This window comes from Hevea brasiliensis, chromosome 6 (assembly GCF_030052815.1).
Source record: "Hevea brasiliensis isolate MT/VB/25A 57/8 chromosome 6, ASM3005281v1, whole genome shotgun sequence".
NCBI classification, from domain to species: Eukaryota; Viridiplantae; Streptophyta; class Magnoliopsida; order Malpighiales; family Euphorbiaceae; genus Hevea; species Hevea brasiliensis.
This window is the reverse complement of record NC_079498.1, coordinates 216,182-234,370: the sequence shown is the minus strand read 5'-3', so window position 1 is coordinate 234,370 and position 18,189 is coordinate 216,182. Positions and strand designations below refer to the sequence as shown.

Sequence of the window (18,189 nt, the reverse complement as noted above, 5' to 3'; positions counted from 1 at the left end):
TAATTTGAATTAAAAATGAGTAAAATGATAAAATAAAAGAAATATAAACATTGCATTATTGAAAAAGGGTAAAAGCATCCAATAGCCTTTGTCCCTATCTCATCTGCAAACGTAATGCACAGTAAGAAACATTTTGTTCATGTAAACAGTGTAACATTGGAAATTTCTGTATTTAAAGGGCAGTTTGGGTTCCGGACAGGGCAGAGCTATTTGGTCTCGTGGCACTCTGTTTGAGTCTCTGGCCAGCAACACTTTTTCCATACGTTGTTTCAGATGGCCTCTGCCTCACTTGTCTCTTCAGCTCTAAAAAGGTATATATTAGGAATATACTGTGCGTCTTCCAAATATATATATATATGCTAAAATTTTTTTATTTATTTGCAGGCTGCAAGGCAAGGTGGCTCTCGTTACCGGAGCAGCTAGCGGCATCGGGGAATGCACTGCCAGACTCTTCTCCAAACAAGGAGCTAAATTAGTGATTGCAGATGTCCAAGACGAGTTAGGCCGCTCTGTATGCCGAGAACTGGATGCAGATGATGCCCACTGCTCATTCGTCCACTGCGACGTTACCGCAGAAGAAGATGTCCAAAATGCTGTTAATACAGCTGTTTCTAAGTACGGGAAGCTTGACATCATGTTCAACAATGCAGGTGTAATTGGGGCAGCCAAACCCAACATCCTTGATAATGAAAAATCAGAATTTGAAAAAATCATTAGTGTTAATTTAGTAGGTCCATTCCTGGGGACTAAGCATGCAGCTCGTGTAATGATCCCCAATCGCCGAGGGAGTATAATTACAACTGCCAGTGTTTGTTCAGTAATTGGAGGGGTAGCATCTCATGCTTACACTAGTTCAAAGCATGGCGTGGTGGGTCTGATGAAAAATACTGCTGTGGAATTGGGTCAATATGGGATTCGTGTGAACTGTGTCTCGCCGTACGTGGTTGCCACCCCACTGGCAAAGGATTTCTTCAAGCTGGATGATGATGGTGTGTATCGGCTTTATTCTAATCTCAAGGAGGCTTTGCTTAAACCAGAAGATGTGGCTCAGGCTGCTCTTTACTTGGCTAGTGATGACTCCCAGTATGTGAGCGGCCATAATCTGGTGGTAGATGGTGGATTCACTGTTGTGAATCCAGGTTTCTGTATGTTTCCACAATCGGTGTGACATATGACTTCGTGTATTTTGTACTAAGAAAAGGAATTAAAGTAAATAAAAATCTCAAGATCATGAGAATTTTATATCTCTTCGACTATTAACCATTTTAAGGACAGAATTAAGAACGGCCGGTGATTAGAATTTTTAATTTTCAATTTAATTTCAATTTTATTCTTCTCAATTTATTATTTCCTAGGATTATAATTTTTTGAAAAAATTTGTCCAAATTTTAATAAATTAAAAAAATTAAAATACAATTTTTTATAAAAAAAATATAATTAAGAGTTAAAAAAAATATTTATATTTAAAAAATAATATTTTATATCTGATTCTGTGTTCACCTGCAAGATCTTTTTCTAGTTTTCCGCCATTAGCTAAGCTTATTATGCGCTCTGTAAACTCTACACTCTAAACAAAACCATACTTGGCTACATGACAAAAGGAAGAAAAACCCTTCTTCCCTTTTGAAATTCTTCACCTCTCTTCTTTTGGACCATCTTCAACTTCACCAACACCCTGATTTTGGGGTTTTCTTTTCCAATCGATCTGTAAGTTTTCATTCTTCTTAAATTTAAATTCTAGTAATTCAAAATTCCCTATTTTTGCTGGAATTGAGTTCCTCTTTGCTTCTTTCTGAGAAAATTTTACAAGGGAAAATGAAAACTAATAACCAGAAAATAATGCAGAATTTGAATTGATTCTCTTTTTCTCAGCGGCAAATAAAATTTTGTACTTTAGTTTGTTTATGTGCTCAATTTGTCATTTGGGTGATGCTTAGAAATGCTAAATTTCATGCTTCAGTTATTGATTAGATCATCAGAACTATTACTACTAAGCTTAGTTCTGATAAGCTTTTAAAGATAACAAAACCCATTAAAGGTGCCTTTGCGAATTTAAAAAAAGAACATTGAATCCAATTTTCTCAAAGGAAATGCATCCTAATTATTTCATTGTGTTAGAAGAAGTTTTATTTTGGGAGTATCTTTACTCTATTGTAAGTAATTCTCTTACTTATTCTTTAGCTTTTGACCAGATATTGTGAGTACTGCTTATAATGATGTCCAGAACTATGCTACTCGTCTTTCTGTCACTTGTACTCATAATCACCTCTCAGTTTGAGTGGAGACAACAACTTGTAAGTGACATTGATTCCAGTAATGCTGTCACCCAGAAACAGCAACAGATATCAAAAAGGGAAGAAACTGTAAAGGAGAAGGTAAAAAAGTATACTATTTTCCAAGTTTTGTACATCCCTTTGCTGATTGATTTTTATATTAAGTTGGTTATGTTTGATGCTTTCAATTAAATTGAGTCACTCAGGTTGTTTACATTAAGTCACAATTGTTTCAGAATGTTGATTATGATTAAGTTGTTTATTTATTCTTTGCAAAAGTATCAGCACAATGATATGGGCTAATCATTACATAAATTTCTGTTATCAGAGCAAAGAGAACATACGTAAATCATTCCAACTTTTAGCAAGTGCTACAAATATTTAGAGGCCTTTCCTCTTTCTCAATAACAATCAGATTCAGATGTATAAACAGAAACCATGATTAGAATTGGAGGAAGTAAATCAATTTCTATGCATCTTAGTCCAAAGTTGATCAACTGTAGCACAGGGAACTCTCTCTCTCTCTGTCTTTCTGTTTTGATGGCTTGAAACGTTAATACTTTGAAGAATCTAACCTGGAATTGCATGCTTAGTTCACAGATATCATGGTTCAACCCACTTTAGCAGTATTATCATTTTCTTGTCACAACTCGTACAGCACTTTGGCATAATTAGTAATGTTATTTTTGGTTTCTCAACTTGAAATTCATAATTTATGTGTTTATACTGTGTTTAACAGCAGCACTGTCATATGTAGTTAAGGACTGCCTGAATTTTACAGAGAAGAAAAACCTAAAATTTGCTCATCTGTAGAAGAATATATATGAGTTTTGAAGTGAATGACAAGTGCCTTTATAGCTGGAGCACCTTCTGAACAAAACAGAAATTCTCAATAGAGAATTACACTAAGAGATTGAGAGTAAAATCTCAGTAACTTCCATTGTATATTCTGGAAAAGTAAGTGTCTATTTACATATAGCTGTTCACTATTTATACAGAAACAGAAACCTGTTCTACATGAAAAACGATCTATGCCAGCTAGCAAATTCTATCAGAGAATTCCCACCAAAGCATAACCAACTTCTGTTCAATACATTGATCAGCCTCTCCCTTCAATCTCACGCTTCTTTCTTTTCCCTGCTCTGTGTATTTAAAACGCTCTGTTTCATTAATCAACACAGCACACCGGTTCACTGTAGCTCACGGACAATAGAAGCCATGCTTCTATATTCAGAATTTTAGCACCTTCACCTTCAAAATTTTAGTCTAGTGTTTTTCTTGGTTAATGGTGATTGCTCAACTCCTTTGAAATCCACACCTGAAGTTAATCTTTTCTTTGCAGGGGCATTCATATGCTAATGCAAAATTCTGCCTGTTTGTCCTCCCTTTGCATATGTGTGTGCCCATTAACTTTAAATAATTGGCAGTGCCATTGCAAGAGTTTACCATTTTTTTTAAGGCCTAATGGTCAATTTTGGCCAAAACTTCACGCGAATTCTCAATTTTGGCCAAAACTTTTTTTAGTCAATTTTGGCCTATTTTCGCAAATTAGACTCAATCGTAGCTAGGAGAGAGAATGGGGTCTAGTAAATTGAATGGCTGTGTTTTGGGTCAAAACGGAGACCTTTTTTTTTCATGATGTTAACCATGGTATACCCATGGTTGACTAATGTGGGCTCCACATTTAAATATTATTGTTTTGTGCTGACCTAGCTCCACATGTGCATTTCCAGACCCCATTCTCTCTCCTGGTTACGATTGAGTTTAATTTGCAAAAATAGGCCAAAATTTGATTAAAAAAAAAGTTTTTGCCAAAATTAAGAATTCGTTTAAAGTTTTGGCCAAAATTGACCATTATGCCTTTTTTTAACAAGGTCAAGCAACTGCTTTTCTGCATTAATTTGTTCTGGTGAGAGTTTGTGGTGATGGTAATTTTGATAATGCTAATGGTTCTCTCTTATTCTGACTCTTACTTTAACGGAGTTGTGATTTGTTGTCTTCTGAGTTTTGAAACTGGGGCTTGAAAATTTACGAACAAATTCTGCTTAATTGCCCCAATTAGAATCTTCTGACTTCCTGTTGATGTGTGAGATTAACCACAACTTGGTTGAATTTTATGGTGGCACTGTTAGACCAAATCAATATTTCAAAAAGATAAATTTCTTTGCAGATTTATATAAGTGATTAATATTTGTTGTAAGATTTCAAGAATGACCTTGTTTGGGAGGATGGGGAATGAATTCCTGCATGTTCTATTAAAAATTCTGTTAAAAATTTTCGATCATTTTTTTCCAGCTCAGTAAGTGCATATATCATTTTATAATTTATCTGATCTTCTACTTTTTGTAGAAAATGGTTTCTTCCATAAGGGATTCAATCAATCAATTAGCAGGGTACATTTTGATGTTGACACTTTATGTTAGTTCAAAATTCTAATTTCAAATTTTGAATGAAGCAAATTTTTGTTGAACAATTTCAGATTGTGATTTCTGTAGAAAATGGTATCTTTAATAAGGGATCCAGTCAACCAAACGATAGGGTATATTTTGATGTTGAAAATTTGCGTAGTAATGCTCTTGTTATGTTACTTTGCATTTGTTCATAATTTTAATTTCAAATTTTCAATAAGGCAGATTGTTGTTGAACAATTTCAGATTTTGTTTATCAGTAAAAACTAACAATTTACTGATATTTTGTAGATAACAATAAACTAACACATGGTTGTGAATAAGCTTAACATATTTTGTAGAATCATAGTACGCATATGTGGTGTGGTTTATTCCATTTATCACACAGGCTGGTACTTCTATAAATTTCACTTGCATATATTGGTGGAAAAGATGGAGTTCATGGGTGTATTTGGACTTTGTTTCATGTTAACACTCAATAATTTGGTAGCAAAGATGCGTATGGCGTCCATGGGTAGTGATGCACATTTTGGCGGCTGTTTCAATGACTACGGTTTACCATAGTTTTAGAGAATTCAATATATATATATATATATATATATATATATATATATATATATATATATGTAAATGGTTTTGTTGTTAGTTTGAGTGTTTATTTATTTATTTTTTTAACAAGCAAGTCTTGGAAGTTAATGACGTTAACAATGTTTTTGGCAGTGACTCGTACTCTTTATTTGGATATTAATGGGATCTGTGACTTGTTGCAGATTATCTTATCACAGGAGAAGAGTATTTTTAGACTCAATGAACTTGTCCGGACTCTTCGACAGCAATTGTTGCAGTGCAGGTGTAGTAATGAGACCAAAAATAGCACCTTCGGCCCTTTGACTGAACATGTTATTGAGCTTGAACGACTAGCAGATCCTGGAGGACTAGGATAGTGATCTATTGAGCTTTTTGTTCAATGTTTTATGCAGTGTTGAAAACGTAAACCCTTTGGTTTTTTACCGAAAGTGTGAAGTTTTTTATGAGGAACTGCACCTTATTCATTGTGTCAAATGTCTGTTATGCTGTGTCCATATTTATTATTTGACAGGCAAAATTATTTCTGATAATGATTCTTCTTTGTTTTTTATACTGTCAAGTCTGTTAATGATCCATTGGGTGACTGGAATGGCGTTTCTTTGTCTCAGCCAGATTGAGAAAGATAAGAACATGAACAATAACAAAGAGCAGCAGGAGATGGTATTTGAATTTTTATTCTTGCAACGTGGTTTTCCCTGTATGGGAGATAGGAAGGCAAAGGTTTGTTGATTAGCATACAAGTGAAGATGAATATTGATGATCAAATTGCAGTAAAATTCCTGAACTTGGCTAGAATTTGAATGTGTTTGGCATTCCTATTTTGGCTCATTATTTTAAAAATATTTATTAAGGACCTTTAAATTTTAATTTTAATTTAACATAATTTGAGTTATGAGAATTTTAAATAACTAAATAATTTTTTTTACAACATCTAAAATAATAGTACTTTGAAATCAGTTTTTTGCCCTTCTAATCATAATTCCAAACGGAGCTGGAGTCTATTTTAATTGATTGCTTGTTATTTTCAGTGCTGCATGGTATATGTATCTCGTGCAATCAACTGATTGAAACTGGTAAATAAGACCTAGAAAAATGACTTTGTTGTAATTTAATCATTTATATTATGCTCTCCTAAATATAGTTATACGGTTGTCATAATTAATAAATATTAACTCAATATGGTCCTAATTATACATGTTTGCAAATAGCCTAAATCTACAACTCAAACTCAAAATCTAATTTGAAGCTTTATTACTATTTTAAATTTTACTATTGACCTGATTAATTTTTTTAATATTAAAGTTTAATCATTTGTGTTCTACCCTTTTAGTTTCTAGTCTCCATGGGATTCCCAACATTACATAATCTCTTGACATACTGGAATTCCTCTTGACCTATGTGCGCCACGAGTAGCATTTATAACTATTTTTGCTAATTGCCTTGCCTTCTATAAGGATGTTCTGCAGCCCACCGTGGATGGCTAATAAGAGAGCGTCTCTGCAGGCGAGGCATTATAAGACCAGTGGATCAGAAGCCGGGGCAATTCTTCTAAAGCCGACAAGCTATTCCAATTTTATAAGTACTAGTGTACTGCTAAAAGTTAACAACTGTAACGGATTGATTTGCCAACTTAGGTTTGGCTTTTACATTTGGAGTCCATACGTTGAGAATCACGGATGTAGGACGAGAATCTACTTAGGGATTGGACACAATTTTATTTTTTCTTCACTTGATCTGGGAATTGGAACTCTTGTAATTAGAAAATTGAAAATCACATTATGGAATCAAACTAAATAATTGGTTTGATTCAGTTCTGTTTTATCTATATATATTTTTTTTATTTTATTCCTATATTTTAGACTTTTTATTATTTATTTTTTTTTATAATTTGATTTGAAATTAATCCGATAAATTGTACAACACTACTCAAATGTAAGGAAAAAAAAAAGCATAAATTTTAGATTTTTGACATATTTAGCTTATTAATTATGGAAAAATTTTACTTAAAATGTTAAATTATAAAATAAAAAATAAGCTAAGGTATCAATAATTTAAATTCTGCGACGCTAAAATTATTTTTGGAATTATGAAAATTTAAATTTGAATATTAATAAAGTCAAATACAAAAAAATTTTAACGGGTTTGTTACTAATAACATGTAAAAAATTTGGCCTTAGAACTTCTTATTGTGTGTAGTGCTTGTAGTTGCAGATGATAGGAGAGAGACATTTTAAGTAACTGAAAACAGAAAATGATTCCTCAACTATTGCAATAATAATAGAAGAAGGTAGGAGTAGATGGAAGCCAAGTAGGTATTAGGGTAATGATGATGCGTAAAGATTGGTGGGTGATGGTATTATATATTATGAATTGATTGAAATGGGTTTTAGACGAGGTCTGGTGTTTGTGTGCATACGAACGAAGAATGATTGGAATGTTCCCTTCTCAGGGGATAGATATGTTTGAATGCCTTCCATTTCAATCATATTAATTCCATATAAAATATATCGGTACTTCTTCCCATACTATTCGATTTAATATATATATATATATATATATATATATATATATATATATATATATATATATATATATATATATTTCTTCATTATTATTGCTGTGTTTTTTTCTCTGAGTGCTGTCGTTATAAATTAAATTTTATATGAAAATAAATTTAATAATAATTAAATCAAAAATTAATTTATATCTAGTCAATATACTAATTATTCATATTTTATTTGATTTTACATAAATTTTGATATAAATATCTAATTTTACTATTGATTAACTCTTCGCCTTAATTATCATTAAGATTTAAAATTTAAAATGATTTGTTTTTCAATTAATAAAAGATAAATTTAATATAATACATACAAAAATTGTTGCTGTGAAATGTTCATCAACTTTTGAAACTAAATTAATTAACCTGATTTTATTCTCAACTTAATCCTTTTGGTCTTCAAATTGGATGATGTTCAACGAACTGATTGTAACACCCTCATATTGAAAAGTTCTATACATTTTACTGTTCCGGTGACTAGTGTCTGTTCGGACAGTGAGGATATTTAGAACCATATTTGACCCATCTAGAAAAGCCATAAATAAAAATAAATAACAATTACATGAATGTAAAAAGAAAATAAAGAAAACAAAGCATAATGGGTTAAATCAGCCGAGGCTAAAGTGATGGGTGATCGAAATGGGAAGTGACTGCGAGGTTAGTTGCTGCCCTATTTTCGAGTGAGACATTATGACACTCCAAGCTTAAGAATTATTGCGAAGCTAGTGGAAATGTGAAAATCACAGAAAAGAATAGAAAACGAATTCGAAAAATTGAACCAGAGTTCCGAAAGTAATTTAATGTTATTGGAAAAACGGATCTGATCGGTAAGGGGCAAAATAGTCAATTTACCCTTAAAGGTAACTTTTGGCCTAAATGTCCATTAAAATGTAGGAAATTAAAATATTAAAAACTAGATTAAAATTAAAGAGGTAAATGGAAAGAAAAAGAAATGAAAATCTATAAAGTAAAAGATTATGACATCATAGATGACATAAGCATGACACAATAATTATAATTTTTAATTATTGAAATTTGTGGATAAATACCACTATAAAAGGACCAATTTAAAAAAAAAAAATAGAATTCACTCTTCTTCCTAAAGTGGCCGTCCAACCCTCTCTCACTTCTCTCTCTCATTTCTTTCATCTTCCACCATTAAAACTCACTCTCAAGCTCCTTTAAACCTTAAAATTAGCCATAATTTCCCCAACTTTCTTAAGTGAACCTTTCTCTTGGACCTTGGCAAAGCTATTGACAACAAAAAGAAGAGGAAAGAAAGGAGATTTGGAGGAGTAGGAATTCACAAAATAAGGTTAGTGTCCAATCACTCTCTCTCTCTCTCTCTTAAATTCATGTTTAGCTAGGGACTTGATTAAGTTGAGAATTATAAGAAATTGAAATGAAAATCACTTGTATGCTCACCTAATAATTTCAGCAACCATGGGATTGTTAGGGTTTTTGTCACGACCTAGGGATGGGGTTAGGACGTGCTTGTTCAACCAGCTATGCACTGGGGTGGATTCGTGTCCCACATCGGAAACGGGAAGGAAAGATTTGGGCCATATATGTGAGAGCCTTTCTCACCTGGTCAGCGCACTTTTGGGAATGAAATCTCCCAAGGGACAAATCCGTGAGGCCCACGGGCTAAAGCTGACTGGAGATGGATTGGGCTGTTACATTGAGTTGGATAAGATCCACAATATGTTTCATGCATTTATGCTGAGAAGATATAGATCATACCCCTCACATGTCATCTCCATGGAAGAGATTGAAATTTAACCAAACTTGACATATAAAGAAGAACCTATACGGATCCTAGCTTGGGAAGTGAAAGAACTGAGGAACAAGCAAATTTCACTGGTGAAAATACTTTGGCGGCACCACAACACTAAGGTTGCAACTTGAAATTTGCATCAGGCAAATTTCAAGACAAAGTTTAAATTAGAGGGGAAGAGTTGTAACACCCTCACTGTAGCCATTCTATACATTCAACTGTTCTGGTGATCGATGTCAGTCCGGATAGCCAGAATGTCTGGAACTATATCTAGACTAGAGTGAGGAGTCATAAATAACTCAAATAATTGTAAGAAAAATCTAAAAAAAATTTTAGAAATAAAACACAACCAAGTTAAATGAGCCGGTGCCCTAGCGATGAATAACCTAACGGGAAGTTGCTATTTTCACAGCTAGAAGCCCTAAACCCGGGGGAAAAATTCATGAAATAATTTTTGAGACTCCAGAGAAGAGTCATTGAGGTTTTGATGGCATTAGAATGCCAAGAAAATACTTAGAAAAATTTTTAGATTGGTAAAGATAGTTTTAGCTCCTTAAGCCAAAAGGAGGGCATTTCAATCATTTCGTCTTCAGAGATGAGTTTTGACTAACTTGTCCAATTAAGTAAATAAATTATATGACATAAAATATGAATAAATATTGCTAAAAATTAAATTGAAAATGAGTAGAAAAGAAAAGAAGAGAAAATGAGTTAAAATTTGAAATTTTGACCTCATGCTTATGTCATTAAAATGCTTCCATCCAATCACCTTGTGACACATGTTATACACCCCATTAAAAGAGTTAAATGGGTAGAAAAATTAACCAAATTTTCTGTCTTCCCTTACCTCCAACAAGCCGAACCCATTCCCAAAACCCTTTCCACCATTAAAGCTCCCTTAAGCTTCATTTCCCACTTCAATTCACATTAAAACTTCATCCTTCCTTCACTAAAAATTTTTCTTACCACTAGAGCAAGACTTGGGCAGCAATTAGAAGAAGAGAAAGTGAAAGAAAGTGATGTGTGAACAAGCTTAGAAAATCATCCAAGAGGTTAGTGCCATATTCTTTGCTCTTACTTCCTTCTAAACATGAATTTAAGCTAAGCTAAGTTGAAAACTTGTTGAAAATTGAATTAAAGATGCATGATTATATTCCATGAAATTTTGGCAGCCTTGACATGAGTTATGGTTAGGAGAAATCTTTGATTTAAAGTGATATATTAGCTTCCCCTAGTATTAATTATGTGATTAGTACAATAATTGGGAGTAAGATGCATGAATTGAAGGCTTGGCCAATTAGGGTTAGGGTTTTGACATTCAATTTTGATGGTGGATGAAATTGACATAAAATAATATTTTAATGGTCAATTAGTGACCATTTAGCTATAAATAATGAGGAATTGAAGTGATTTGTGCTAATGGAATTGAGGTTAGATGTGCTACCTTGGGTGACCTGCAGGGTTGAATGTGAGTCCAGTAGGTTTGAGCAGCTGTAACTAGAGTTGTGTAGGTTCAATTGGTGCAAAGCCAATTGAACATGAAATTATATACATAATGGCACAACTTTTATGAAGGAACCCTGCCTAGAAAATCGCAATAGACAGACCTAAAAATTGAACAAATCCGAGTACCATTCATTCTGCCTGGGCAAAATGACCAAATGAACAGTGTTCATTCATTTGGTCATAACTCAGTGTAGAAAGGTCCAATTGACCTAAAATTTATATCAATAAAAAGCTTAGACAATTTATAACAATTTTCATGTAGAACACAAACTTTAATTCTGGACTTAACCAAATGAAATTGTTAGCCAAAATTGAACTACAAAATCTGGCATAATGGGATTCTGCCCAGAAATTCTGGGCAGATACTAATCCGGCCAACCTTGTTCAAATAGGCATATATTGAGCTAGAAAACTCCAAATGGAGTGATTCAAAAAGAAAATTAAAGAAGACACATAAAGGAATAATTTTCATAAAGAGAATTTTATCAAATTCCTACTATACAAATGACCAATGAAATAGTAAACTTAGTATTTGAAATCTGAAAATTTTAAAATAACCAACATTAAGCTTTATAATGGTATTGGCAACCAATGCCAACAATTTTAGAATGCAAAATGTGGTATGTTGGTGATATTAGAACCAATATACCTATTGTCTATGAAAAAGTCAACATTTTAGTTGACTAATAGAATCAATAGTAACAATTAAATTTCAATTTCAAAGAATTGCATAATTAAAAATGTTAAATGCCCTAGTAGGCCTAGTGTGATTGGTTTGAATAGGTTGGCATGCCAATAGAGTTCTATTAGCAGTACTGCATATGGCATCATGCCATTCTGTGATTTTTGGCTTAAATGGCCATTCTGTGATTTTATGGCTTTTAGCAATTCTGACACTATTGTGATACTTGACCTTGTGCCTAATATTTATTACAGCTTATTAGCTGTTCTATTGCACACCGGGAGACACATTGTGACCGATTGTATAACGGCTCGAGGTACTTGGTACCTAGTGCTAGTTTACCCGTTATCCAGTCCAGTCAACTGGTATAGGTTACTTCAGTAATAAAAAATAAATAAATATTGATAAATTTTAATCAATTATTGATATAAAAAGTACAAAATAAATAATACTACAAATAATTACAAAAAATTTATCCGTATGAGAAATCAACATATACACTGCATGTTTATTTCTTTTAGTTTTTTTTATTTTATTATTAGCACCACTAAGCAGTATTGCTTAGTGCATTGCTTTTGTCACGTGTAAGTACTGGAGATACAGAGCGTGATTCCAGTAAACCCTAGTCCAGGTGAGGATCAGATCTGTGAGTGTCCTGTGTCATCTCACAGCTACAGTGCATTGGTAGAACACTAGATTATATTTTTGCATTTTGAAATTTTTGTAAACTGTGTAATTAATCTTTTATTATATCATATATAGTTGTAACTAATGTAATGTAATTTTGTATTAATATAATTATCTGTAAATTTTTGTTCATAAATAAAATTTGAGTATTTACTTATAATTTGAGTATAAACATGATGTGAATTGAATGATTGGAATTGTTGAGAAATGGATGAGAATGTGTTGAGAATTGATGATATATTTGGAGTTGTGGATTTGAACAATTATTGAAAGTGTTTTCTACAGGTTCCGAAGAACTTTTTTCTCCATTTTTAGTCGACACTCTGTCGAATTTTCTATAAAATTTTCGGAACCTTAAATTAATTCAAAATTTCAATAAATAAATTAAATGACATAAACTTCACTTTGTGATAAATAAATAAATTAAGAAAAAGGTAAATTGTAATAAAATAATATTTGTTGCTCCGGCACATTGTGTAGCATATCTTACTCAGCTACACTGTAGACGGGTAAAAAGTGTCACAATTTTGATGATTAATTAAATGGTAAATGGAATTTAGATATCCCTTGACATGAATTTCATGATTAGAATATTGAATTGTAGGTGAGATGCAAAAATTGAAAATTTAGAATTGGGGTTTTGAGCAAAATTAGGGTTTTGCTCATGTGATGGTATATGAATATTTTAATGGTCAATTAATGACCATTTGGTAAGATTTGAACATAAAATGAAGTGAATTGTGACATTGGATTGCGTAGATTTTGGACTACCTTATGGTTGTGAATCTGGACCATTGGAGTCCAGTGTGTTTGAACAGCTCTATTTGGACTTGTGTAGCTCCAATTAGTGCAAGACTAATTAAAGGTGAAATTAGATATATAATGCAAAATTTTTGGTAAAGAAACCCTGCTCAGAAAGCCATCATAAGTTGACCTAAAAATTGTATCAATCTGGGTAACACACAAGCTGTCCCTGGAAAATAACTAAATGAACAGTGTTTGTTCAAATGGTCATAACTTAGTGTAGGAAAGTCCAAATGACCTGATTTTTAAACCATTGGAAAGCTATGATATATTAGAACAACTTTTATGAAGAACATAAATCCAAATTCTGACCAGAACTAAATCAAATTTCCAACCAAAGTTGGGTCACCAAAACTACCAGAACCCTAAAGTTGCCCAGAAATCTGGAATTTTGCCAATCCGGCCAGTTATGATTAAATAACCATAACTTGAGCTACAAAAATCCAAATTGAGTGATTCAAAAAGGGAATTAAAGCTAAGACAATAAGGAACAACTTTGATAAAGAAAAGTTGGCCAAATTTTCACTGTAGAAAGTCCAATGGAATAGTAGAACTAAGTGACCCAAAACTTAAATTTTGGAATTTCACTTAGAGAGTTTAGAATTTCAATTGGCAATCAATGCCAACACAATTGTAACCCAAAATATGGTATGTGGGTGCAATTAGAACTAGTATATCCCTTAAGTATGAAAAAGTCAATATTTTGACTTGAATAGTGAATTGAACAGTAACCACAAATACAACAATTGCAAAGAACCAAAAGTTTATAAATTTAGTGAATAAATTAAGTGTACAAAATTTAATTGTTGAATTTATTAGTTAGAAATAAATTGAATAAATATTAAAATATTTTAATTTTGTGTTTCAATGAGAAAGGAGCCTCCAAGGAAGGAGGAGAAATTGAACTAAGTCAAGCCTAGATAAGAGGTTTGTGCACAACTAGCCTATTTTTATATTTTAAATTTATAATGAGTTTTGAATGAACTTGATAATTGTATTTTCTCTTGTGTATAAGAATTTTAAATTATTGAATGACTTTGTATGAATTAATTATATTTTCTTCAATGCGTTTAATAACTTATTGCATGATTTTGAGAATTATAAATTTTGAATTTGATGTGTTGCCAACCTTGTGCATGAATTTACAATGATTTAATGTGTTTAGTGATTTGTAGATACTTTTTCTAAATAGAAATTGTTTTGAATATAATTTGAAACCACAGTTGACATAGCAATATACTTTGTGTTTTCATTAGCCTGTCTAGTGAGATATCTCCTCCACTAGATGGGGTAAGTTCCTTCCTCTCTGGCTTGCTAGTTGGGGAAGAGTTTGGATGAATACTCATATATACTAGCTAGTCTTTGTTCCTCCCTTTAGCCTCTGTTATTGGGAGAGTTTGCTTTGTTGTGGTGTACAACACGGCATCAATCATGAAATTTGTGTCATGGGTCCAACTGTGCTAATTATTGCCAACACCCTTAAATTATGTATACTTTGATAAATTGTGATTGGAATAAATATTTGTTAGTGATTGAAAAATATTATATTGTTTTTATGGTTCAAGAGTAATGTGGATAAATTATTATTATTTGATCAAAATGGCTTTCAGACAAATAATTTGCATGATTGAAGATATTGATTTTTGGATGTTATGAATTTTGAAGAATTTAGATATTTCAAGTTTTTATTTGTTGTGATTTATTAAGCATGACTGGTATTAAGTTTTAAAATTATTAGTTGTGCACCACTGAGTTCACCGCTCAGCGATAGCTTTGTATGCTGTCGCAGGTAAAAGTAAGGACAAAGCAGCTGAGTGAGATCACTAGAGGCTATGACTTGAAGACATGTGAAAAATAAATTTTCAGTGTATTATAGATCTACCCATGTGCATTAGATTTTGATGTAATCATGTAATGATATGTATGTAATTTCATTCGAGCAGTTGTATAAACTCTTTTGTAATATTATTTTGGAATGTAATCAAATACAAATTATTATAATATTACTCTAAGATTTTATTTACTTTTATATTTTTGAGAAATTAATCTTATTACTCCAATGAATGAAATACTTAAAATTCTTTCTAAGTTTTGTGAAGGATGAATTAGTTTCTTTATACTGGAACTGATGAGAATGTAATGAGATATTTCAGTGTTGGATTTAATGCAAATTGAGTTGCTTGTGTTGCATTGTGGGATGATATTGAATTTACTGGAGTTGTGGATAAATAAAATATTGGAAGTGTTTTTAACAGGTTTTTAAAGAACTGTTTTTCCAAACTATAGACGGCACTCTGCCGAATTTTCTGAAAAATTTGTGAAGAGTTTAAGATAATTAAAATTTTGAATTATGACTAAATTTCGATTAAAGGTTTTTAATACCTGTTCAAAATTACCCCCCATTTAAAAAAGGAATGGAAATTGGTTTAAAATCCCTTGTAGTATATTTAATAGGTTACCGGTAGGCGAAGTTCGGTAATTCATTAGGCATACTACGGGATCATATCATACCATACTGAGGGGTAAGATGTGACACTGATTTTCTCATGCAATATCTATTTATTTACATCATCAATCATTCATCTAATAGTAATTAATTTCTTTAATTATTTGAACTAATTCACTTAAATGTCATTATTATTTAACTTTAGATGAAATAATAATGCACTTCGTATAAATAATGGCATTAATTATATAGTATTTATACATGAATATAATAATATAATATAAAGGTAAAATTAACTCTTTTTAAATTAAGTCAATTAATTTTAATAAGTATTAATATTCTAATTTAAAATCACACAATTTATACATCGACTCATACGTAGAATGACTCGATTAATAAATTATATCCATCAGTTCATAATTTAAAATTATTTCAATGGATTGGATTTGTAATTGCCCCTCTAAATTGACAATAATGGAGATTATATAATTGATAGGATGCATGGGTTGAATGAAGTAAAATTGATATATCATGCACCATTTATTGAGATGGTTAAACATCGTCTGTAGTAGTGGTGAATGATTTCTGCTAAAAAATGACTACTCACTTGTATGCTTTCGAGCCTAATTTATTATGGTTGTTGAACTTTAGTTGTCTATAAATTAAAAGGACACTTATGTATCACTCACACACATAATCCTAAATAATTGAGATTTATATATATATATCAATGAAAGTTACAATACATCACTAACTATATGCAGTAGGGACAATTTAAACAACTGAATGAAGAAAAAGAGAAGTAATTAAGTATGACAATGAAATTGACTTAAAAAATTAAGTTAGGTAATTATTTTTTCACCTTTTCTTTAACCTTTATTTTATTTCCTACTTAATTTTTACTCTACCCATTGGTAGTAAAACTTTTGCACATGTATACTCTTCCTCTATATATATAGAGAGAGAGAGTATTGATATTTCACTATGCAGAGAAGGTTTCCATTTTTTTTTATTATTATTTTTTAAAGTGGACCCAAAATGTACGGCAAATCTAGGGGCCGTGTAGGTGAAAACTTGAATGGTATTAATTAATGATTGCAATGCGAATGAATTAGGGTTAGGTCAGGATAAGGAATAGCTACCTGTAATTGTATCGTCAAGTATGATAGCCACCTTCATTGAACACCAAGTTTTTTTCTGAAAAGGATGATGCAAGTAATTTACCCATGTTTTAAATCTGAACAAAGTTTTCTGAGAAAACAAGAGTGGCTGCAAATTGCCAGCTAACTGCTTTTTTTTTTCAATTAATTTCACGAGAAAGAAAAGTATAAAAGTCTAAGTTTCTTGATCAGATCAAACATGGTCAAAGTTTCTCAACTTCATCAACTTAATCATCCACAACCAAAACGTGTTTGAGTTTTCTAAGCCAACGATTCAACATTTTCAATCCTCCTCTTAATGACTGAAAGTTTAGTTTATTTAATTTTTTTGGTTTTAATGGAAGATTAACGGGTTAGGATTTCTCATAAATTCTCTTTGCTTATTTAATTTAAAAAAAAAAAGCAAGAAATAATAAGTAATTGTCTCTTTTTCTTATTACAAAGGTAATAAATAACAAAATAAGTAAATGAGAAGACTCAAGCTCTAAAACCATCACCACTTATAAATGTTAAAAGTTGAAAAAAAAGAACTAACTATGCTCATCTTCCTGGCAAGTTTAGTTTGATATTTAGCCCCAACAGTTGACCTTAGAAATTATAACTATTTATCTTTGAAATGAAGAAAAATAAAAACTAAGAGATGGTATGGAGAAATTATTTAATGTAACCATTATTAAATGAGACTCGCTTGAGACTCAAATGTATTTTAAAATTTCTGGAGCATTAATTTTGCTTTATTTGCTTCACTGTTAGCTAGGTGGTATTATATTAATTAGAGGTCTATTTTGTTGCAAAATAATAAGTTTTTTATTTTATTTTATTTTTTTTATAAGCGGCAAATATTAAGTATACATATACTCTTTCATATGGTTAAAAGTAAATTATTCAAACGGGGATCAGGGATTTACAAGAGAGAAAATTAAGATGTCGATCCACAATAAAGTGAGATTTATTTATTTATTTTTAAGAGTGGACGCATAAGGTGGGATTATAAAGGGGATGTTTTCAAAAAAATGCGAAAAGGTTTAAAAGGGGAAAGAAAAAAGTCATAGAAAATGAATTTTTTCTGGAAGACATTAACATATAATAAGAAGAAATTAACACAAAAATAACTTTTTTTTTCTTTTCTTAAGTTTTTTCTGATTTTAATTTTATTCAATAAAATTTTATTGAGGTTAGAGTTAATGAATTTTAATTTAGTGATAATAGAGTTATCTTTAACTTAATGGTGTTGAAGTTAATTTTAGGATTATGAAATTTTGAGTTCGAGTTCTGGGTCATAGTCGCTTGTAAAGAAA

General features: G+C 31.5%; 2 protein-coding genes across 3 annotated transcripts; both read left to right on the top strand.

Moving 5' to 3' along the window:
- The first annotated feature begins 151 nt into the window (after positions 1-151).
- Positions 152-1,244, top strand: LOC110663106 (borneol dehydrogenase, mitochondrial-like). The gene is made up of 2 exons (XM_021822339.2): positions 152-311; positions 385-1,244. Exons 1-2 carry the CDS (start codon positions 274-276, stop codon positions 1,166-1,168), a joined length of 822 nt encoding a protein of 273 aa, XP_021678031.2. The 5' UTR covers positions 152-273; the 3' UTR covers positions 1,169-1,244.
- A 236-nt stretch (positions 1,245-1,480) lies between these two features.
- Positions 1,481-5,819, top strand: LOC110663105 (uncharacterized). Of its 2 annotated transcripts, none has more exons than XM_021822338.2 (3): positions 1,481-1,707; positions 2,182-2,375; positions 5,452-5,819. In XM_021822338.2, exons 2-3 carry the CDS (start codon positions 2,214-2,216, stop codon positions 5,623-5,625), a joined length of 336 nt encoding a protein of 111 aa, XP_021678030.1. In that variant the 5' UTR covers positions 1,481-1,707; positions 2,182-2,213; the 3' UTR covers positions 5,626-5,819. The 2 variants fall into 2 exon arrangements, with proteins under 2 accessions (XP_021678030.1, XP_021678028.1); XM_021822336.2 differs by having other exon boundaries at positions 1,482-1,707; positions 2,193-2,375.
- The last annotated feature ends 12,370 nt before the right edge of the window (positions 5,820-18,189 follow it).